This window comes from Panicum virgatum, chromosome 9K (genome assembly GCF_016808335.1).
Source record: "Panicum virgatum strain AP13 chromosome 9K, P.virgatum_v5, whole genome shotgun sequence".
Taxonomy (NCBI): Eukaryota; Viridiplantae; Streptophyta; class Magnoliopsida; order Poales; family Poaceae; genus Panicum; species Panicum virgatum.
The window spans coordinates 16,982,852-17,004,761 of NC_053144.1; the positions used below are offsets into that span (position 1 = coordinate 16,982,852).

The window sequence follows — 21,910 nt, forward strand, 5'->3', positions numbered from 1 at the left end:
GATTGGGAGGGAGAGAAGGAAGGAGAGGCCACATAGGCAAGAATTTGTTAATTGCTGATATTTGGACCCAGGTGGCACAACCGACAAGCTTAGGGACTTTGATCTGCATATTAATAGTGTAGGAGAGAATAATGGCTTGTATTCCTCCAAACCCTATAAGGGTGGGATATATAGATCTTATACATGCGCCTCTAGATGGGCCTCTATACATGGGCTCACATAAACACCAACACTCCCCCGCAGTTTGAACTACCGACGCAACGGTGTTCAAGACTGGACAAGAAGAGAGTACAAATAGAGTACAAAGGGCTAATACCCCCCGCAGCCACAACTAGCCACCGGCTACGTTGAGGCTGGAGCGAAACTCCGAGAAGGTCGAGGAGGGCAGCCCCTTGGTGAAGATGTCAGCAAATTGGGAGGTAGTCGGGACATGGAGTACCCGAACATCACCGATGGCGACTCTGTCGCGCACGAAGTGTAGGTCGATCTCCACATGCTTCGTCCGCTGATGCTGGACAGGGTTGGTGGAGAGATACACGGCGCTGACGTTGTCGCAGTAGACGAGCGTGCTCTTGGCGAGCGGGTTGTGGAGCTCCGCCAAGAGCTGTCGTAGCCAGGACGCCTCCGCCACGCCGTTAGCGACAGCCCGGTACTCCGCCTCAGCACTGGAGCGGGAGACAACCGGCTGCCGCTTGGACGACCAGGAGACCAGGTTGCCGCCTAGGAAGATGGCGTAACTGGAAGTGGAGCGACGAGTGTCCGGGCAGCCAGCTCAGTCAGCGTCGGTGTAGACCACCAGCTCAGCATAGGACGAGCGGTGAAGCATCAGGCCGATGTCCACTGTGCCACGGACGTAGAGGAGATGCTTCAGCGCAGCAAGATGTGACTCCCGGGGATCATGCATATGGAGACAGACCTGCTGGACAGCGTAGGTGAGGTCCGGCCTGGTGAAGGTGAGGTACTGCAAAGTGCCGGCCAGACTCCGGTAGGCAGTAGGATCAGCCACCGGATCACCCAGATCAGCAGACAGCTTCGCCTGAGTGTCGACAGGAGTGGAGCAGGGCTTGCAATCAGTCATCCCAACCCGCTCCAGAATATCGAGTGTGTACTGCCGCTGGTGAAGGAGAAGACCAGACGAGCGAGGCTCAACAGTGACGCCCAAGAAGTGGTGGAGCTGACTAAGATCCTTCATAGCGTACTCCTGCTGCAGAGAAGAGATGACACTTTGAAGCAACAGCTGACTGGAGACAGTGAGCACAATGTCATCGACATAGAGCAGCAGATATGCAGTCTCATCCCCACGGCAGTAAATGAAGAGAGACGTGTCAGACTTATCTCGGTGAACCCCAATGTCAGCAAGAACGTGGCGAACCGAGAGTAACAAGCCCGAGGAGCCTGCTTCAGACCATAGAGAGACTTGTTGAGTCGGCAGACCGTATCCGGACGACTCGAGTCCACAAATCCCACTGGCTAAGAGCAGTAGACAGTCTCTGACAGAGTGCCGTGAAGAAACGCATTCTTGACGTCCAGCTGGTGCACAGGCCAAGAGCGCGAAAGCGCAAGTGAGAGGACCGTGCGCACAGTAGCAGACTTCACCACTGGACTGAAGGTCTCATCATAGTCCACGCCAGGCCGCTGAGTGAACCCCCGGAGAACCAGTGAGCTTTGTATTGCTCCAGTGTGCCATCAGCTCGACGCTTATGTGTCCAGGTCCACTTGCCAGTTACCACATTGTCACCAGACGGACGCGGCACGAGGTCCCACGTCTGGTTGGCAAGAAGAGCCGCGTACTCCTCTTCCATCGCGCGACGCCAGTGAGGATCTGCCAAGGCGTCGCGGACAGAGGAGGGTACCGGAGAGACCCGCGGCTCTCCCTCGGTGGCGGAGAGAGTCGCAGCCGGAGACGCCATCCGCCGAGTCACCATGGGATGGATATGCCGAGGATCCCGATAGATGACTGGCGGGTGGTACACCTCTGGCTCGGCTCGAGAGGGAGCCGGAGGAGGCGGCGTCGGCGACGGCTCCGGTGTAGGCGTCGCAGGAGCTCGGGAGCAGGAGGCGGCGCCGGTGTCGGCGCCGAACGACGCCGGTACACCTGCACCGGCTGAGCGTACCGCTGTGGCGCCGGTGTCGGCGCCGAACGACGCCGGTACACCTGGACCGGCTGAGCGTACCGTGCAGGTTCAGGGGAAGGCACCGGGGCCGCGCGTGGCGCAGCGGAAGACACCGGGTCCGCGCGTGGCACGACCGGAGGTCCGGGAGCCGCGCGTGGCGCGACCGCGGGCACCGGGGCCGCGCTCGGCGCAGCAGGGATCACCGGAAGCGGTGCCGGTGCGCCGAGAAAACCTGCAGGGAAAGGACAAACAGGTAACGGTGGCTGAACTACCGGGTCAGTCGGAAACAGAGACTAGCTCGGGGTCAGGAGGAGTGGATGAGGTGGAGTAGGGGAAATTCGACTCGTCAAAGACGACGTGTCGGGAGATCAGGACGCGGCGAGAGGTGAGGTCAAAGCAGCGGTACTCCTTGTGGTCATGGGAGTAACCGAGGAACACACAACGAGTCGAACGGGGCGCCAGCTTGTGAGAAGCGGTTGCGGAGGTGTTAGGGTAACACGCACACCCGAAGACCCGAAGGTGGTCGTAGCGAGGAGGGGTACCGAAGAGAGCGTGGTGTGGAGTGGGAGCAGGAGAAGCAGTGAACGGAAGGCGGTTGAGCAGGTAGGTGGTGGTGTGGAGGCTCTCGGCCCAGAAGCGTGGGGGCAGAGAGGCCTGGATCAGAAGGGTGCGCACGACGTCGTTCGTCGTGCGAATCATCCGCTCAGTCTTGCCGTTCTGAGGAGAGGTGTACGGACAAGACATACGCAGCTGAACACCCCGAGAGAGGAAGAAAGAACGGGAGGTGGATTTGTCGAACTCCCGCCCGTTGTCGCACTGGACGGCCTTAATGGTGATGCCGAACTGAGTGGACACCCAGGCAAAAAAGTGGAGGAGGGTGGGAAAGGTCTCGGACTTGGCGCGCAAAGGAAAAGTCCAAGAGTAGTGCGAGAAATTATCGACCACCACCAGATAGTACTTATAGCCAGAAAGGCTGAGAACAGGAGAGGTCCACAGGTCACAGTGAACAAGATCAAAGGCATGCGCAACATGCGAAGAAGAAAAAAAAGGAAGCCGAACATGACGACCGAGCTGGCACGCATGGCAGAGGGGCTCAGCAGGAGCTCTAGTACCAGGAACATCGGTACTACGACTGAGCTGAGCCTGAACATCGCAGCCAGGGTGACCAAGACGGCGGTGTCAGGTGGTGGAAGACGGCGTCGTGGCAAAAGCGGCAGACCAAGACGGCCAGGGCGAAGAAGGCGAGAGTGGTGCAGCGGAAGAAGGAAGGCGAAGGGTGTAAAGGGGCCCGTGCTGTCACACCGAAGTAGCGGACGCCGGGAGGCTGAATCCTTTACAGTGAGGCCAGAAGAATCAAACTCGATGGAACAAGAATTGTCAGCTGTAAACTGACGAATGGAAAGGAGATTATGAACCATCTGAGGAGCAACAAGGATATTGGGAAGACGAAAAGAGTCAGGAGCAGAACCCACGGCGGTGACAGGAAGGCAAGACCCGTCACCAACCATGATGGAAGAAGGACAAGAGGAGTGTGGGGTCGGACAGAAGAGAGGATACCGGTATGTGGGGTGGTGTGAAAGGAGGCACCCGAGTCGGCGATCCACTCGGTGCTGACCGGCGGCGTCCGTCCCATGGCGTTGAAGGACTGCGCCAGTGCGGCCTGGTCCCACCCCCCAGGCCAGGTCGGCTGCTGGCTGGGTGGAGCGGGCGGGGTCCAGAACGGCGCGAACAGGGGAGCAGCAGTGGCGAGCATGGCCGCCGGCTGCGGCTGAGGAGGAGGCCCCCCCTCCCTGCGCGGCGGGCGCGACGGCCTGCGCAACGGCGAGGGAGGCAGCGGCCCGCGAGGGATCCCTGGGCGCGACGGCCTGCGCGGCGGCGAGGGAGGAGGCGGCCTGCGCGGCGGTGGCGGCCAGGTCTGCGGGCGCGATGGCGGCCCGCGCGGCGGGTGCCCACGCGGCCTGCGCGGCCCGCGCCCTGGAGCGGAGGAGGCGGCTGCCTGGAACAGAGGAGGGGCGGCGAGCACGCCCTGGAACAGAGGAGCGGCGGCAGGGGCCGTGGATCCAGTGCCAGGGGGCAGCGCGTGGCCAGCGGAGGCACACGCGCCCTGGGGCCACGCCACGCTGTGAGCAGGGGCGGCGGCCCAGGGTGCGGCGGCGGTAGCCCAGGGGGCGGAGGCCCACGTGGAAGGCGGCCCTGGCGGCGGTGGCGCGTCCCCTGCGCCACCCGCGCGAGCGGCACCGGCCGCGACCGCAGCCCACGCGCAAGCAACCGCGTTGGTGGCAGATCGGCCCGGGCAAGGCCACACGCCCGCGGCCGGAGCAGACGGGGCCACGAGGGCAGCCGGGGGTGGGGGGGGGGCTATGCGCCCGCAGGGGCAGCGGCGGCGGCACCCGCTCCCCCGGCGCCCGCGCCCAGGGCGGCGGCGGCGGTCCCGCCAGCCGCGCCCGCGCCCTGGGTGGCGGCGGCAGCGGCCGGGGTGGGAGGAGGCGCGAGCAGGGGCCGGGACGCGGACGCGGCCCTCGCGGACGCGACGGCGTCCCTAAGGTCGGGCGCGCCGGCCTCCCGCGCGTCCTCGAGCAGGCGTTGAAACAGGGGAGCGCTGGCCTCCCGCGTGTCCTCGAGCAGGCGCTGAAACAGGGGAGCAGAGGCAGCAGAGGAAGAAAGGGGAGGGAAGGAGGAGAGGGGTGGTGCCGGCGGCCGTCCGGCCATGGAGGCGGCGGCGGCGGCAGCAGCAGCCGGGGAGAGGGAGAGAGAGGGCTAGGCTAATGATACCATATAGGAGAGAATAATGGCTTGTATTCCTCCAAACCCTAGTAGGGTGGGATATATAGATCCTATACATGGGCCTCTATACATGGGCTCACATATACACCAACAAATAGTTTGGTGATTGGTGATCTAGGTGACACACCCAAATAGGTTGGTGTCTGCTGGTGTCTATACTCGAAGATAATTCATGGCCTCATAACAATGGATGCCAAGCACTGTAACAAACTTGAACTGTATGTGTTGAATATTCTAGAAGTACAGGGGTTCGAGCAGCCAGTAAGTTTAGATTTAACTCACAGTTATGTTTGGTGGATCAAGAAGTGTACTGGATGCTATTAGTTCTTATTTGAAATACGAGTAATAACAAGTTGAAAACTTGAGGTAATGAAATACGCTATTGTGTATATCAATAAAATATTTGAGTTGATCTGGAATGGCATATGCCCTGGAATGTTCAGGTAATGGAATACCGCCTTAGTTGCAGTGCTTTGGTGGGTTATCTTCCTCTGTTGCTTTTTTAATGTTATATTGGTTACTTTCCTGACTAACTAATATTTAAGCATATGTTTCTATGGCAATTCACTGCTGTAAAGAATGCGTAGTAAGTGATCTATACAAGGTTAGGTTGTTCATTTCTGAGCCTGTAATGGTTGAGCATAAACACCATGGGAGCACCCAATAGTCCATAATAATAACAATCTGGCATTTCTTGTGACTACATTACATGAACTGAATAATAAGCTTTTGTCTTAAATGATAACAGCACTGGACATTTTAGTTCGCACAGTTATCTATGCATCTTAGGAAAAAAAGTAAATTAGAGACATAGTTTTATTGTTTCCTACATTAGCATTGGAAAGAATGTTTTTCTTTATATTATGTATCATCTATACATAATTTCAATATTTTGCGTGTTTCTGCTAAATCGAAGTTTGTATCAAGCAGTGATAGACAATTTAATGGATTTATTGAGTTACTTACAGCTTCATGCACCTGTGCAGCGGCTCGAGTTTCTTGGAGATGCTGTATTAGATCATATTTTCACTGATTATTTCTACCATCTGTACCCTGAATGCACTCCAGAATTGTTGACAGATCTGAGATCTGCTTCTGTGAACAACTATTGCTATGCTCATGCAGCAGTTAAAGCAGGATTACATAAGCATGTTCTTCATTCGTCATCTGCACTGTACAATAGGATGGATGACTACCTTAAAACTTTCGGGCAGTCATTTTCAGGTCCATCATATGGCTGGGAAGCTGGCATCGGTCTACCCAAGGTTCATCTTCTCAACTGTCAGTTCCTTCTGGGTGGATGATATTGTGGATTTTTAGCACTTTAATAGTGCATTTTTTGAGCATGTGATAAACTGGGCCCCTAGCCTACGTGGCAGTAACCGGTTACCTCAATTCTTAATTTGCTTTTTACTGCAAGTAACAAAAACTAACCTTATTAACCAGGTGATGAATAAGGTGCTAAGTGCTAACAAGTAGAAACGTATCTCTAACAAACCTAAGTAATGCCAGACGGAGCTGTTAGCCTGTTAGGCCTTAAAACTGAGATCGGTGTTGGTGCATGTGATTAATGAAATGCCCTCAAGTCTTGTGAATTTGATCGTTTTGCGCTTGATGTAATGCTGGTAACCCCAGCTAAATGGTCTTTTGCTTTCTATAAAGCTGTGCTTATGCCTTTGATCCAAACAAATAAATAAATGAAGATGCCAGAACATAGTAGGATACTGGTATCGTAGTCTATCACATTTGGAGACAATAGATGTAAAATGACAAAATAACATATTGATTAATCTTGGGAAATGGCTCCCTCTTCTTCTTTCCATTTTGGAGTAGCATAACTTATTTGCATACATGCAGGTTCTCGGCGACGTAATTGAATCTATTGCCGGTGCAATATATGTTGACAGCAAGTGCAACAAAGAGATTGTTTGGAGAAGCATGAAACGGTTACTGGAACCTCTTGCTACCCCTGGCACTCTGGAGATGGACCCTGTGAAAGAGCTGCAGGAATTTTGCAATAGCAAAGCTTACAGCATTACTTACACGGTGACTCATGATAACCGAGTATCATCAGTAATCGCAGAAGTGCAGACCAAAGGGACTGCATACAAGGCCACTCAGAGGGGCATAACCGCGGATGACGCCAAAAAGTTGGCAGCCAAAGCCGTCCTCAAAGATATGAAGGCTGCTGATGGAAGTAATTTGCAAATGGTGTGATCATGTTAACTAGAATCTCTTAGTTGCATAGTAGACTTTTGTATAGGTTTCATGGTTCAGAAAATGTCATATCAGTGAAGTACGGGCATATATATCTCAGACAATTAATTGTACAGTACAGGTGCCCGCGCTACAGTTTCTCTACTTTTGCTACTAGTCATTCTTACTGTACAGAAATGTTTTGTTTTGGTTCAAGTGAGAGCACGGTAGGTTCAATTGTTTACCCTCGTAATGCTCATCTCCTTCCCCAGATATACATTTTAACCAGCTTATCTCGCTTGTGTGATAAACCAACGCGGTAGCACCTTCAACTCTCTTTAGTTCAAATATTTGTACCACATTTACACCCCAGAAGTAGTACTAATATTTGAATTAAAAAGAATTGGAGGTGCAAGGGTCAGCAATTTACACCCCAGCAATTTACACCCCTACAGCGCGGTTTAAATCTAACATGTAGTTTTCACATTTCAGGACATTGCGTCCATGATTCTTTGTTATACTACTCTCCATTCTAAATTACTGATCATTTTGATTTGTTTAGATACATATGTAATATGTTTCACTATATATCTATATAGACATAGCATAAATTTAGATACATAGTAAAAGTTACTTACCTAGAAAAGTAAAAATTGCGTATAATATAGGATGGAGGAAGTTTTATGACTTCATATTTTTATATATTTTTGGGTGAAACTTGACAGCATGTTCAAAAAAAAAAAATCTGCAACGGGCAAAAAGCAACCAAGTCTGTCTTTGCACCATCATCAAAGAAAAGACTTTACTAAAGTTACATATAAGAAAAGGAAAGAGGTGGAAAAAAATGACATCTGAAGAACTGAAAATATACGTAAATGGTTGGCTAAATTACTAGATTCTTCTTAATACATCAAGTCCGAAGGTTTGCGTCAGCAGTTCTCTGAGCATCCATCACCACCGTGGGCATCCCTACCTTCCAAATGCACCAGAGTACAATAACGACTCAACGAGTGTTTGTACAAAACAGGGTTCTTTTTTAAAGTTAAAAGGATGGTTGGCGACTACAATCTGTAGACAAAGCTGTGGGAGAAAACACGGTCAATTCCAAATTTTGCCCAACATCTGGTACTCTCATGTGAAGGCTGCAGTGCCATGAGGAAAGCTGGTAGATGTTGATGTGCTGCATCTCTACGTCGGTTTCATGGTTTGGAAGGTACCCAAATTCAGCTGCATATCAGTATACATAACACATACTGGCGTTTACCACCTGTACAAGAGCTCCCCCCACCCCACCCTACTTTTCTGCATGTTCTATATCACATGATGGTGTACAGGCAGTTGCATGCACTAGAGTTTCTTTCTTTCTTTTCCTTTCTATTTTTCTGATTGTTCAGTTGTACAGAATCGCTTTGTTTTTCCATTAAGGAAAACTTGGTTCAAGTGAAAGCAAACAAGCATGGTACCTCCCCAGTTGTCCACCCTCAATGCTCGTCTTGCTTCCTTGGTAGAAAACCCATATGGCCAACGTGGCAACCGCCGCTTTAAGTCTTAACAAGTTGGTCTTTCAGAAACCAGTTCAGCATCTCGTGCGTACACTGATAACTAGCAGTCCAGCATAAGAGTCCGGGCATGCAACCGGCAAAATTTCCAGGACCACAAGTCCATGATTACCGGCAAAATTTCCAGGACCACGAGTCCATGATTACTGCATTTCTGTCCAACTCGATTTCATTGGCAGTTCTGGAGCAAGCTAATTTCTTTCTAATTGTCTATGACAATTGGCAGATGCTGCACAATTTGTGTTTCATGTATATCCATAAAAGAACGAAAATGGTTACACCTGCAGAGCTGCTGCAGCAAAACTTGTACAATTTACATCAACCCTGAAACGATGTAACGGGAAGCTGCTTCCATGGTGTCTCTAGTTGCTATCTAGAGTTGTCCTGAAAAGGAGGCAAGACCTTTCAGTATCAACACGATAACACAATGATGAATGTTGGCACGACTCATCAGACTTCAAATAGATATACTTTACCTTTGAAGCATCTTGTGTGGACGGACCATCAGAATTCCTTGCCTCCGACTTCTCATTTGAGTAACTGGGGGGGGGGGGGGGGGGGGTAGGTTAGTTTGTTATGTTTACCTGCAGTAGGTAAAATTAGAAGAAGACGATGGTATAACTCACGTTGACAGTATCGTGACCCAGACTAGCTCCACACAGTCGACCCATAAAAGCCTTTGCTCAACAGGAATCACACCATATGTGATCAAGTGCGCAAAAGGCCACAACTTCCACCCAGCCTGCAACAACAATTGAAACTAAATGTTATCATCTGTAATAATTGGAGAAATTCAGATAAATAGAATATGGTGGTGTATAAATGTTTGCAAGAACATGATTAAGAAACAGGCAGGTTATAGCCTGCTATGTATTCAGTTGAAAACCTCCGTAATAGTGAACCAAGGGGTGTACAAGCATAGAATAACCCGCAAAAATAGTACAAGCATAGAATAAGCAATATGGAGGTTTCACAATAGGAGTTTGCTATTTTTAACCTTCATTTAATTAAATTTGGCTCAATCTATGAGTTATTGGGTAAGTGAACAGTCTATAAAAGTTATCCTTTTTTACCCAAAGCCAGAAGCAAATACATTATATGCATATCACAACCTATGGATCAGAACCTGGGAAGCTGGACAATCATCCCAAGGATTAGGAATATTCTCAAGTAAAGAACTCACATAAACACACTTCAATTAGTAAAGAATAACATGCGTAACAGAGCTATTTTTTTTGGCACCAATTACTTCTGCATACTGAAGAAAGATGACACATATATTCAAAGATGGCTGCTTACCGTAAGCATGGGCCAGAATGTGGACTTGAGCTCTTTATAGATAGTGGTAGGTGATTCCAACCGAAGAAAACCCAAGACCACAAAGTAGATGCTGTTCCAAATTGCAGACCAGATTGTCTGATCGAATGCAACCTTTGCAGGGACAACCCACCAATCCTTGAATGGGAACAGTGCCTGTCAACGTAAAAAAATATTTACTCCCTCAGGTCTGCCGTAGACTGCATATTAGCTCTCCCATTTGTTAAAAATACAAGGATGCACACGGTAATGCAGATTCAACGCTACTCCCACCCTTTCATTAAGGTACTCTGCGCCAATTCAAGGCTTTGTACGTATCAGTCTTAAATAACTTTTAACCATATGTATTTGATTACTTGATTCTCTCACTTGAGAATCTAAGCATGTCAACCGACACAAACTGGCATCATTATTTTTCAAATCAGTTGATGGGATCACTTGTCAATTGGTCACTTTGTATAGTCAATTCACCAAATCAACAACTCCCTTAAACCTTTGGTGCGGTCAAAATATGCATCACATGGGCAACTGCTACTTAATGAACCAAGATAGCTGACAAGTTAACGCGACAATGGTTACCTCACAGATATGGTAATAGTAATGAGAAAGTGAGCCATGAAGAGTGAACCCAACAAGCCCAGATCGGAACATCCGAGCACGGTCGAAATCAAAGATCGGCTTGCCTTCGTAGCACTGCAAGCATAAGCAGCAGTAGAGTTGGTTATCACACCATTGCAACGGTGCATATTGCCAGGGAAGTGGATCAGAGCACGCACCTGTGCTATCCAATCACCGAGGGAGTAGACTACGCCACTGATCATCATCTTGGCCAGAACCGGGTTGGCCTTGAGAGCCTCCTCGTATGCCGACCAGTTGTGCTCGGGCATGTACCGGAGGATCTCAAAGATCGTCCACCCCTGCACAGAATCCAATCAATACAAACTTCCCAAATCAAGGCTTGCTAATCGAGAATCAAACTATCAAAGCTAGAAGAAGGGAGTCAAAATGAAGAGCCGTACATGCCAGTAGTCCTGGTCGACGGTGAGGAGCTTGGTGAGCGCGAAGGTGCTGGCCCCGAGCACGATGGCCGTGTTGATCCCGCGGTCCAGCGTCTTGTTGCCTCCCCCGCCGCCGGAGGCCCCGGAGCCGGCCCCGCCCCCGCCGCCAGCGAAGCCCCCGCCCACGTCGCCCTGGAAGGCGAGCCCGCCGATGTCGAGCTGGCTCCCCCCCAGCGGCTCGTCCCGCGGCTCCTCGAGCCTCCCCGGCACCGCTGCCTCCGCCTCGCCCCCCGGCCCCGGCAGCACGTCCGCCTCGCCCCCCGCCGAGACGACCCGCAACGCGCGCCGGAGCCGCCTGCCCGGCCGCGGGAGCCGGAGGAGGGACGGGACCGCGGAGGAGGAGGAGGGGAGCAGCCGCCTGGAGGCGGGGGATGGGGAGGACACGGTCGCCACGGCCGCCGCCGCCGCCATCGCGGCTCTGCTTCTGCCTCTTCCGCCTCAATGCCGCGCTGGCGCTTTTATCCGCGGGCGCTGGGCTGGTGATCCTGGCTCCACCTACGCCGCGCGGCTGCCTGTGGATTCCGGGCGGGGCGGGGCCTACTGCTGCCGGGCCCTGTGGACGTGAGCCGCGCGCGCTCGCTCGCCGGAGACTGGGGGGAGATCCCTGATCCCCCGCTGGGGTGCTCTGGGGGATCGATCGCGGAAGAAGACGAGGGAGAAGGAGGAGGATTATTTGTGGATGTGGTGGGATGGGAGAGAGTGGGTGGAATTTGGGGAGGAATTGCGAGCCACTTGTCCGACGGGCCGTGGGCCCGCGGGGGAAGATTCTGGGTAGCGAGGTGGGCCACGGGGGAGGATTTTTTTTTGTTTCAGTTTGTTTTTTTAGTCAAAATGTGATCTTAGAAGTGGATTAAGCTGCGAAGTCCTCGAAGCTCCCGGGCCGTTTAGTTCCCAAAAATTTTCACCCAAAAATTTTCACCTCCCCTTTAAAACACATGTATGAAGCATGTAATTAAATAATAAAACTAATTACACAGTTTGGATGTACACGACGAGATGAATCTTTTGAGCCTAATTAGGGCATGATTAGCCATAAGTGCTACAGTAACCCACATGTGCTAATGATGCGATCAAAGGCCTCAAAAGATTCGTCTTGCGGTTTCCAAGTGAGTTCTGAAATTAGTTTTTTAATTAGTGTTCGAAAAACCCTCCCGACATCTGGTCAAATATTGATGGGACACCCAAAAATTTTCGTTTTTGGGAACTAAACGCACCCTCAGTCTCGTTATCTTCTCCCAACAAGTTGCGCGAATAGAAGGCTTTGTTTCTTCTAAAATGCATTTTCCTCGTGCACTGTCATTCTTCCTTCCAACTGCGGTATGATCCATACGGTTCCTCCCACTGATGAGTCACGACTCATCCGCTCGGAAAACTGCATGCTTGGTCGGTAATGGCTGCCCAGTATCAGCCGTCTTCTCTCTCGAAACCACGGCCACACCAACCGAAGAAGAAAAAAAAACAGGTGGCGCTGCCAGCTCGGATGCCCTGTAGGACGCCCCTGCTTCCCTGTTACCTCTCGCGTGGCAGCCAGCTTCTCTTCTCCGCGCGAGATACAACAAACACAACCCGCAAAATCGTGTGGCACTCGCGAGCCGCCCCGCTCCACGCGCAGACCGGCCGACCTCCCCGTCGGCGTGGCCCGGCCGATGTCCACACGTCTTGTGCCCCGGCGCGCGGGCGATGCTTGTGGTTGTGGACGAGAGAGATCGCCGCCGGCGGACGGCCGGAGACCAAGGCGCGGGGGAGCCCGGGAGTCGCTGCTCGTGTGCGGCAACTGTGGTGTTGCCCCGGATTTTTCCTGTTTCGCCTCGTGTTGCTCTGCTGTTGCTTTCGTGGAGGTGTTTGGTTTTTGTTGCCTTCCTGGGTGAAAATGCTACTAGGCCGCCGCCTCAAGAACAGCGAGAACCAACCAAACCAACTACACTAGTGGCGGCTTTGCTTTCGACCCGGGATACGTATATCTGTATGCTGGCAATGGCAGGTCGTTGGGTTACGGCCGTCGCCGTCAGCATTCTGCACTGTTTTTTTCCCCTTTCGAAAGAGATGGGTTTATTAAAAATTTAGTAAACTCACTGCAGACCAAGGAAGGCTCACAAAAGCTTTTGAGACAGGGCTCACTTAACCAAAACCTCCTGAAAAACTCAGTACGACTTAATTAACCAGATCTAGCACCTAAAAAGATGAGCACGAACTAAACAACTTGAACGTAGACTCGGAATATGACCGGAAGTCATTGCGGTTGCGGATCCGGGCACTTTGGTTGGCCATGCGGTCGGGGCAGTTGTTCTCGGGTGTTGTATAAGGACGTAGATCTCGCCGTCCTTCAGGCTTCCACCTTGATTGATCGGGGACGACGGTAGCACGTCGGCGGCGTAGCTCCAGAGCCGCCAGATATCGAGGTGGCTGTGTAAAGTTGCTCATGGTTTTGGGGTAGGTTTTTTACTAGATCCAAAAGGCATCGGGTAACCCCTTTTATTTAGCGCTGGGCAATCTAAGGCCGCAACCATGTCTCGGTTGCGCCTCCGATCAAGGCGCGAAAAAAATTATTCCTCTTTCCAGCAACTAGTAGTAAGTAAAACCGACGAGAAATTAAAGGGATTGGGGACAGTCCATGAGGGAAAGAGAGATAGAACAAAGTTGTTCAAACAGTTCAGTGGAGATAAAAGAAGAAGAAGTGATTCTGAGCCATCAGCGTTTTCGTGATTGTCAGTTGTCAGCGTGAGGCCGTAACAAAAGCGAAACAAAATGCCAACATCCCAAGAACAAATTTATTCAGCTTCAGCAACTGCAAGCAACCGGCAATCGGATTCGCTAGGTCTTTGAGCAGATATCTTAGCATGATCTGAAAACGTTTGCAAAAGTTGCACCAATTTGTCCCCTGGGATTCCAACAAGAGATCTTTGAATGGAAAATGAAAAGGGAATGACTTGTGGATGTTTGTTGTACGAACATGGTGCTGGCGGACGGTAAAAAACGGAGCTGCGATGGATGTGTTTGTGGGAATTTATGCGAAAACACTCGTGCCTGAAAAGACAAACCCATTGATGTTGTTGGGCCAGGCCGCATGATTGACTGCCAGCACTTTTGGCTTGAAATAAGGAAAAAGTAATGCTCAATGCTCACTAAAAATCCTCCGGGCTAGAAGGGCTCACTTAACCAAAACCTCCTGAAAAACTTACGGCCCATGGGCCCTCCTTCGAAGTTGTAGGCCCTTTTCGGCATCACCATCTCGCCCGCGCGCCCTCCTCCGCTTTTGGAGACATCGCCGCCGCCGCCTACCGCTCGTTCACCTTGCCTTGCACGTAACGTGCACGGCGACGACCTGCTTGGAATCGAATCACACACGCACGCACGGTACGTTTGAGATGTTCCCTCGAGTTAATTTCTTGAATGCCATCAAAATTTAAACCAATTTCTTAAATGTCATCAAAATTTATGCCATCCTTTCATTGCCACTAAAATTTTACTCCAATCCCCTCAATGTCATTCCCGTTAGATTTCAAGCACAAACCGTCAAAACACTGTATACAATCGTTAAAGTCCAATCTATATAATTTTTTTTCCGATTCTACCCCCAGGAACTCTATCCCTAACTCCCAACCCCACCCACCTCCTAGGCCCGCCCGTGGCCCACCCCGTCCCCACCCCGCCGCCGCGCCCCTCCCCCGCGCGGGACAGCGATGCGCCGCCCAGCGCCGCACCCCTCCCCCCTCGCAGGACGGCGTCGCGCCGCCAGGACGGCGCCGCACGAGGGCGGACCAAGGGCGGACCGAGCTCCCCTCGCGGGACGACGTCGCGCCGCCAAGAGGGCAAGACGAGGAGGCGATAGAGGGAGCATGGAGGCCGCGAGGAGGCCGGAGGAGGGAGGAGATCCGGCACGGCGAGGACAGCTGGTGCGGCGAGGGGGCACGGCGAGAAGGGCAAGGAGGCCATGGCCTGCCGCCGTCTGCCCGCGGCGGCGTGCTGCTTGCCCGCCCGCGCCGCGATGCCGTCCTCCTCCGGTGGTGGAGGCCCGCGCGGGCCGTCGCCTCCTCGGCGCGCCTCCGCCTCGCCATGCCCGCCGCCGCGCGCCTCCGTCCCTCCATGGTCGCTAGATCTGGACACGCAAGCCGGAGGACGCCGCGAGCCTACCTGGGCGGGAGGAAGAGGGCCGGTTCCTAGGGGTGTGGCTGGAGGCTGCTTGGCCGGAGCTCCGCCGCCGGGATGGCTGGGGATGTGGCACGCCGCCGGGGATGGCCGGGGCGGCGGGGCGGGAGAGACCATAGAGCAGAGGAGGAAAGAGCCAGTGGAGAAGATGAGGAGAGGACAATGCTGGGGAAAGGAAAAAGAAAATATTTCATCCATGTCTGACAAGGGTAGTAACGTCTTTTTTCTCTCATTTAACTGTCATTCTAACAGCGAACTCATGGAATAGCATTGAAGGGATTGAAGTAAAATTTCAGTGGCAATGAAGAGATGACCTAAATTTTGATGGCATTAAAGAAATTAACTCCTGTCCCTCTCCCTCCTGCCACCAACATTTCCGGGCCCACAAATCATTTGCCCTGCTGGCCGAGCTGCTGCTCGGTCACGGGGGGCGGCTGTGTACCGGCAGCACCTGTCCGGAGCCTCGGGTTGGAGCCCGTCAAGCCGGTCAGCGACGGAGCGCTGCTACGCTGGAGGTCACGTCAGGTACACTGCATTACTACTACTACGCAACAACGGGTGCGAGGAAGGATGCAAGCTGATTGAATTCGTACGGATACAGATTCAATTATCTCGGTTTCCACCGCTACATATGCGTGCCGATCCCAATCTTGAGGACCAAGCGAACGCCTGTGTGTCATCAGCTCGGCCTGGAGTCCTGGACGCATTTAGTCCGCAACAGCAAGCGGTTGCTGCTCGAGCAACGAACTTAACTTTGCGCCAGCGCTCCCGTTCGAATTCCAGATCACTTTTCGAAATCCTGCGCGGAGTACAAGAGCACAATCTCTCCTCGGTCACCCAATCCGAGTGCGCAGGGCGCGGTCGATACGTCGCCGGCAGCAGCGACCTGCACCACCGCCCTAGCTAGATCGGCTCCGACGTCGTCGCACCGGCCGGTCGTGCAGTAACGTCCCCGCTTCGCCACCGAACTACCCTGCACCTACCTCCACGCCGGACTTGATTGCTTGCTGCTTGCTTGGTGACGCCCGGCATTGCGATTCCGCTCGCCGTCACGCCGTCGGAGGGTGCGGTGCGGCTGGACTGGACAAGCTCACAAGCACCGGCGCGGAGCTCCGTCGTCGTCGGAAATGGCGGCAGGCCGTGGTCCGGTCCGTCCATCACCACATCGGACAGCGGGAGCGAAATGCAAGAACAGATACGGCATTGGCGACAGTGAGCCAAGCGACAATGGCGAGCCTTCCATGTGTGATGTGTGCCATCGATGAGATGGCGACACGATAAAAATGTCCGACGAGTTACCGAGCAAGACAAGGAACAGGAGACGACAGCAGCTAGCTAGCCCTGATCCCTAGAGGAAGATGAAGCACTCCATGGCCACCGACGGGTTCTGCCCCAGCGCACCCTCCGCCACCTTCCTGCGCTCCCCTCCTCCACCCGATCCGGCTAGCTCCCCGCCGTCCCTGGCGCGCGGCCTGGCTCGCTCGGGGGTGCCGTGCCGCTGTTCCTTGGCGGCCGCCTTGCGCGCGGGGCTCCCCACCCGGTGGGTCGCGCCGGGGGAGGCGGGCGCGCGCCGGCCCGTCGTCGGGGAGTCGGACCGCCGGCCCGACCGCTCGCCGGGGTCCGGCCGCCTGCTCAGAGCGCCCCCGCCCCCGTAGCAGCCGGCGGTGCCGTTGATGGCGGCGGCGAGGGAGCGCCTCGACGGGAGCGCCATGTCGACCTCCCGCGCCGAGTGCGTCCGCCGGACGGCGCTCTCGGCGGCGCGCCTCGCCGCGGACGGCGAGAACCGGCCGCTGCGGCACCCGATGCCGGACACCACGGGAGGCTGCTGCTCCCGCCGCCGCGGCCGCGGCTCCGGCGGGTGGTGGTGGTGCTGCTGCTGCCTCCTGTGCGCCGACGAGGGCGACGGCGACCTCGCGCGCCCGTTCCCGGGCCCGGCACTGCCGCCGCCCCTGGGGGGCCTGCTCTCCCTCTCCTCCGGTGCCGTCGTCCTCCCCTTCTTGCCGGGCGCGTCCGCCGCCGCGCTCTTCTCCGCCTCCCGCTCCACCCCGGGCTGCTGCACCTTCGCCTTCGCCGCCGACGACTCCACCGACGCGCTGTCGCTGCACGCCTTGGACGACGGCGCCGACGCCTCCTCGGCCTCCGGCTGCTGCCCGCGCTTGACCGGCTCCGGCGGCGGCCGCGGCGCCGGCGCCTCGGACAGCACCACCTCCTTGACCTCCTCCTCCTCTTCCTCCGCCACCGGCGGCAGCGCGTGGGCGCCCTCCTTGTCCTTCTCCGCTACCGGGAGCGGGGCGGCCACCTTGCCCCTGGCGCCGGCGGCCTTCTTGCTCACGCAGCTGCCCATGCCGACGGGCGGGAGGTCTGGGTGAATGAGGTGGCGCTGGCCACTGGGCGGCGGCTCGATCAGCGATCGGTTGAAAGCAACAGCCGCTGCAGCTGCGTCTGCGTCGGCACGAGGGAGAGAGGGAGGGAGGGAATCGGATCGCGAATTGATGAATGGCTATTAATCTCGGGGTCAACAACCCACCTCGATCGATTCCTTCTCTCTCCTCTCGACGCGGCGCTGTAGCTTATTGTGCGTGGCAGGGCAGCTTCACTGTGCGTGGCTGCTCGGCTCATTAACGGGAGTCAATTCGCCGGCCACGGCCACTGACCGATACCGAGCTGGCTCGGCTGCCGCCACCTTCTCTGCGCTAACTCCCAGCAGCATCTCCCTCGGAGTCGGAGGGGGACTCATCTTGCTGCCTGAATCCAGTGCCATTTTTACTACGAATTGTCAAAATGTAAATACTACTGCTAGATTGTAAAAAACATACACGAAGAAGTGTTTTCCCACAGAACATTAAGAGAAGTTACGTTATTTGTTTATCGTTATTACGGTATGTTCATCAATTAGAAATACGTACATACCACGAGCTACTCCCCGTACCTAACACAATCTTACGATCTGGCAGCTTGAGGTCAACTGAGCTTACTCAGCCACCAGCCGTCGAGCAGCTCAATCAGTCTACTACTCTATACGCCATAGGTAGCTAGCCAGCGAGTATTTTGACAGCACTGCCATACCACTTGACGTGGGGTGCGGCTTGGATTATCTCGCCATGCCACTCGCAATGGACAGTTCCAAATCGTCAGGCCGCGACTGCAGTTCGTTGTCTATCAAGCGTGGGAAAAAAGGATTTTTTTTGTTGTTTCAAAAAGGTTTCGAGAATGAAAGTTCACTTGTCTTTGGTCCTGCCTTCCAACATTTTGCTTTGTCGAAGATCGACGAGAGTTGGCTCGCCAGATCAAAACAATCACTAGCTAGTATCCGCAGAAGGCATCGCATCTGCTTGGTTGTCACCGCACTGAATAAGCTAGAGTATTTCTCAGTTGCTACAGGAACCGAGGGCGAGGGGTTTGTGTCCCGCGACACCAGACGAGGTAAATGAGACCGCTACTGGCCAGAGATCGATCTAGGCAGCAGGAGCTGGTGGTCGCTCGGTTCTGGGTCGTTGGACTTTGAATGCCGCCTGAACGCCATCATCGGGGGCCCTGGCGCCCTGCCTGGGCTCGCCCAGCGATGCAGGCACCAGGCCGGTCCGGTGGTGCAACTGCAACGCGCATCGACGCATGCCGCCGGCCCGGCGCGCGGCGGGGGCGGCGGCGGCGCGGCTCACGTGGTCGACGCCGATCAGGTGGGACCGGCGCGTCGCTGGCCGTGGGCCGCCGCCGGCCGCGGCGCTTGGTCGGAGCGGAGCGGATCGTGCAGCCGCAAGCCGCGGCCGGCAAAGCACGTGCCACCTTGGAGCAGCCGCCCGCCCCGAGATGCCGCCCCCTCGCGCCTTGCGAGTCAAAGGGCGCGGGAGATAGAAAATGGCGCCAAGCTCTGTACCTCGCCGATTGGGCCGTGGGGCGCGATCGGGCCTCCCGTGGCCCAGGAACGAATGGATCGGGCTGCGTGTGTGCGTGCGCTCAATAACAGTGCTCTCATTTGTCATTTGGCCCGTTTTAAATAAATAGTGCTCTCCCAATGGCAAAACCATATTTAGACCAAATATTGACTCTAAAACAAACAAGAGGAGCAAATATATGACGTTCTTGAATCTATACGCCCAAATTTAGTTTACTTTTTAAAATGATTTATTTTGTACATATGAAGTAAACTGATTATTTGGCACATTTTTGTGTTTGGAACTATGAATGTGGCAAGTAAAATGTTCAATTGACATGTATTTGTTTCTGAACGCGGAACAACTTAGCAATATTTTCAATACATTTTAATATTAAACTAAAAAGATTAAATTTATTCCATTCTTCAATATCAAACTCATACCATTTTAAAATTATTTATTTGAATATATGTGAAGTAAAATTAATTTATTTGGCACACGCAATCTGGAATTCTGAGTTTCTGACAATTATTTAGAGTAAATATTTATCCTGACCAAAAATGGATTTTATTTATGGCGTTCAGGATGCCCAATTTTATTTTCCATTGTAAAATGATTTTACACACCATTTATCAGTACAATTTAATTTTAAACTAAAAGACTAAGTTTATGCAATTTTTAATATCAAATCCACACCACTTTAAAATTATTTATTTGACTATATGCGAAGTAGAAATAATTTAATTGACACAAATAACCTTGAATTGTGACTGTGACAACTTGTAAATATTTACCCCAAACAAAAATAGATTATATTTATGGCGTTCCGGATGCCCAATTTTATTTTCCATCATAAAATGATTTGTTTGAGTACATGTGAAGTAAAGTATTTATTTGGCACGGATTTATGTTTGGAACTGTGAGTGTTACAACTTAACAATAATTGGAGTAAATATTAACATAAAAACAAAAAATAAATTTATGCCATTCATGATGGTCGGCATTCGTCCCACACTGTTTGTTGCCGTGAAAATTTGGAATGGATGAGATCAATTGAAGTTGAGGAGCGAATATATACATCATCATAAAGCACCATTTTGCAATAATGGCATACATCTTGCAATGAGCCAGGCAGCTAGCCGTCTATATTTATCCTGACAATAATCCATCTGTAATTAATTAATTCTTATAATAACCCCAGATAGATTTCTTTAATCACGGACAGCAATGGAAAATCCCCCCTTTTGGGAGATTATTCATCACCATGAGACAACAAGGAGCAAAACAACTGGTCACGCAAGTATTGATGGAGCCTTAGCTTGGGCAGTACTTGCTGTTTTTTTTTTCAGTTGCTCGAAAATTAAAAAATGTTGTATATCATAAAAGAGATAAACTAATTGAGTTCTTCCCGTTCCCGATGATCTGTTTCGACATCGCACAGCTTAATTTTCCTTCTGCGTATGCTCTACGAAGTAATGAAAGTGCCGCAAGAACAAACGAAGAAGTGCACACCGGCCAGATATGACTTTGAAACCAAGGATATGTCTCAACAATGCCATTCGCTCGCTAGCGAAATTATCATTAATGTTTTCTATATATTGATGCTTGATCATGTCTGGCTAGCTAGCAATGGCCATATTTAATTTCTAGATGGGCAGAATTAAGGCGGGGGAGGATGTGCTAGCTAGCTAGCTAGCTAGCTCATTCAGTCGTTTGAATGAACCAGCTTGGACGTACCACAGTCCGGGATACGATGATCTTGCAAATCCTGGCTCGTAATTTGTTTCCATAACGGCAGTGGCTCCAATCTCTATTCTTTCCCTTCTACAGGGCTATAAAACTACCACCCCAACTCCATTCCTTCCAAACCATTATTTCCCCATAGTGTCGTCGTCGTTGATCTACTTGCAGGGTGCCAGGGTCCGGCATGGCTCGGAAGAAGGTGAGCCTGCAGTGGATCGCCAACGACTCGACCCGGCGCGCCACGTTCAAGAAGCGGCGCAAGGGCCTGATGAAGAAGGCGAGCGAGCTGGAGACGCTGTGCGACGTGGACGCGTGCGTGGTGGTGTACGGCGAGGGCGAGGCGCAGCCGGAGGTGTGGCCGGACGTGGCCAGGGCGGCGCGGGTGCTGGCGCGCTTCAGGGCGATGCCGGAGCTGGACCAGTGCAAGAAGATGATGGACATGGAGGGCTTCCTCGGCCAGCTCATCGACAAGCACCGGGAGCAGCTGCACAAGGCGCGGCGCGAGAACCGCGAGCGCGAGACCACCCTCCTCCTGCACGACGCCATGGCCGGCCGCCGCCCGGGGGGCCTCGCGGGGCTCTCCGTCGAGGAGATCGCCGGCCTCGGCTGGATGGTGGAGAACCTCCTCCACAGCGTCAGGGGCGCCATCGACCGCCTCCAGGGGCAGGGGCAGGAGGCCCCGGCGGCGGCGACGGCGGCGCTGCAGATACAGCCGCCGCCGCCGCAGGTGGGCGGCCTCCCGCTGGTGCCTTACGGCGGCCACCCGCGGGACGTGATGACGATGCAGGCGGCGCCGCCGCACCCGCAGGCGGCCTGGCTGATGGACGTGGCCCGGGCCGGAGGCGACCTCGGCGCGCTGGTCTACAGCGGCTTCGGTGGTGGACGCGGGAGCTTCGCTGGATCAGGCGCCGCCGGAACCTCCAACGCCGCCGCCGCCGGCACCTCCAACGCCGCCGCCGCGGGGGCAGACATGCTGCCGCCGCAGCTCGGCAACATGGGTGCCGCCGGGTTCGCGTGGACTGATCCTGCTGGTCTTCCTTTCCCTCCGCCCATGTAGGTGCCCCGTGTGCCCCGCATCGCATCGTCGTCGATCGAGTGCATGCTGCCTGCCGGCTGCCGCT

General features: G+C 53.6%; 4 protein-coding genes across 6 annotated transcripts in view; 2 read left to right on the forward strand and 2 right to left on the reverse strand.

The window, feature by feature from the left end:
• LOC120650463 (endoribonuclease Dicer homolog 2a-like) overlaps positions 1 to 7,342 on the forward strand; it is a 30,423-nt gene extending 23,081 nt beyond the window's left edge. For all 3 annotated transcript variants that reach the window (XM_039927613.1, XM_039927611.1, XM_039927612.1), the window contains 2 exons: positions 5,885 to 6,163; positions 6,756 to 7,342. In XM_039927613.1, coding sequence (XP_039783547.1) covers positions 5,885 to 6,163; positions 6,756 to 7,115 — 639 coding nt within the window. In that variant the 3' untranslated portion in view covers positions 7,116 to 7,342. The remainder of the gene's footprint in view (positions 1 to 5,884; positions 6,164 to 6,755) is intronic.
• Positions 7,343 to 8,432: 1,090 nt separating this feature from the next.
• Positions 8,433 to 11,646, reverse strand: LOC120650464. The gene is made up of 7 exons (XM_039927615.1): positions 10,990 to 11,646; positions 10,747 to 10,887; positions 10,550 to 10,663; positions 9,953 to 10,126; positions 9,280 to 9,395; positions 9,130 to 9,193; positions 8,433 to 9,037 (listed from the first exon to the last, which is right to left on the reverse strand). Exons 1-7 carry the CDS (start codon positions 11,437 to 11,439, stop codon positions 9,023 to 9,025), a joined length of 1,074 nt encoding a protein of 357 aa, XP_039783549.1. The 5' UTR covers positions 11,440 to 11,646; the 3' UTR covers positions 8,433 to 9,022.
• Positions 11,647 to 16,370: 4,724 nt separating this feature from the next.
• Positions 16,371 to 17,773, reverse strand: LOC120650465 (translation initiation factor IF-2-like). Its single transcript, XM_039927616.1, has one exon. The coding sequence runs from the start codon at positions 17,516 to 17,518 to the stop codon at positions 16,523 to 16,525; it is 996 nt and encodes a 331-aa protein (XP_039783550.1). The 5' UTR covers positions 17,519 to 17,773; the 3' UTR covers positions 16,371 to 16,522.
• A 3,084-nt stretch (positions 17,774 to 20,857) lies between these two features.
• On the forward strand, positions 20,858 to 21,889 carry LOC120650467 (agamous-like MADS-box protein AGL80). Its single transcript, XM_039927618.1, has one exon. The coding sequence runs from the start codon at positions 20,974 to 20,976 to the stop codon at positions 21,844 to 21,846; it is 873 nt and encodes a 290-aa protein (XP_039783552.1). The 5' UTR covers positions 20,858 to 20,973; the 3' UTR covers positions 21,847 to 21,889.
• Positions 21,890 to 21,910: the final 21 nt, after the last annotated feature.

Coding starts and splice junctions, on each gene's coding strand:
- LOC120650464 (XM_039927615.1), bottom strand. CDS start 11,439: ATGGCGGCGGCGGCGGCCGTGGCGACCGTGTCCTCCCCATCCCCCGCC. Junction 10,888..10,989: donor TCGACCAGGACTACTGGCAT/GTACGGCTCTTC, acceptor GATTCTGTGCAG/GGGTGGACGATCTTTGAGAT. Junction 10,664..10,746: donor TCGGTGATTGGATAGCACAG/GTGCGTGCTCTG, acceptor TTATGCTTGCAG/TGCTACGAAGGCAAGCCGAT.
- LOC120650465 (XM_039927616.1), bottom strand. CDS start 17,518: ATGGGCAGCTGCGTGAGCAAGAAGGCCGCCGGCGCCAGGGGCAAGGTG.
- LOC120650467 (XM_039927618.1), top strand. CDS start 20,974: ATGGCTCGGAAGAAGGTGAGCCTGCAGTGGATCGCCAACGACTCGACC.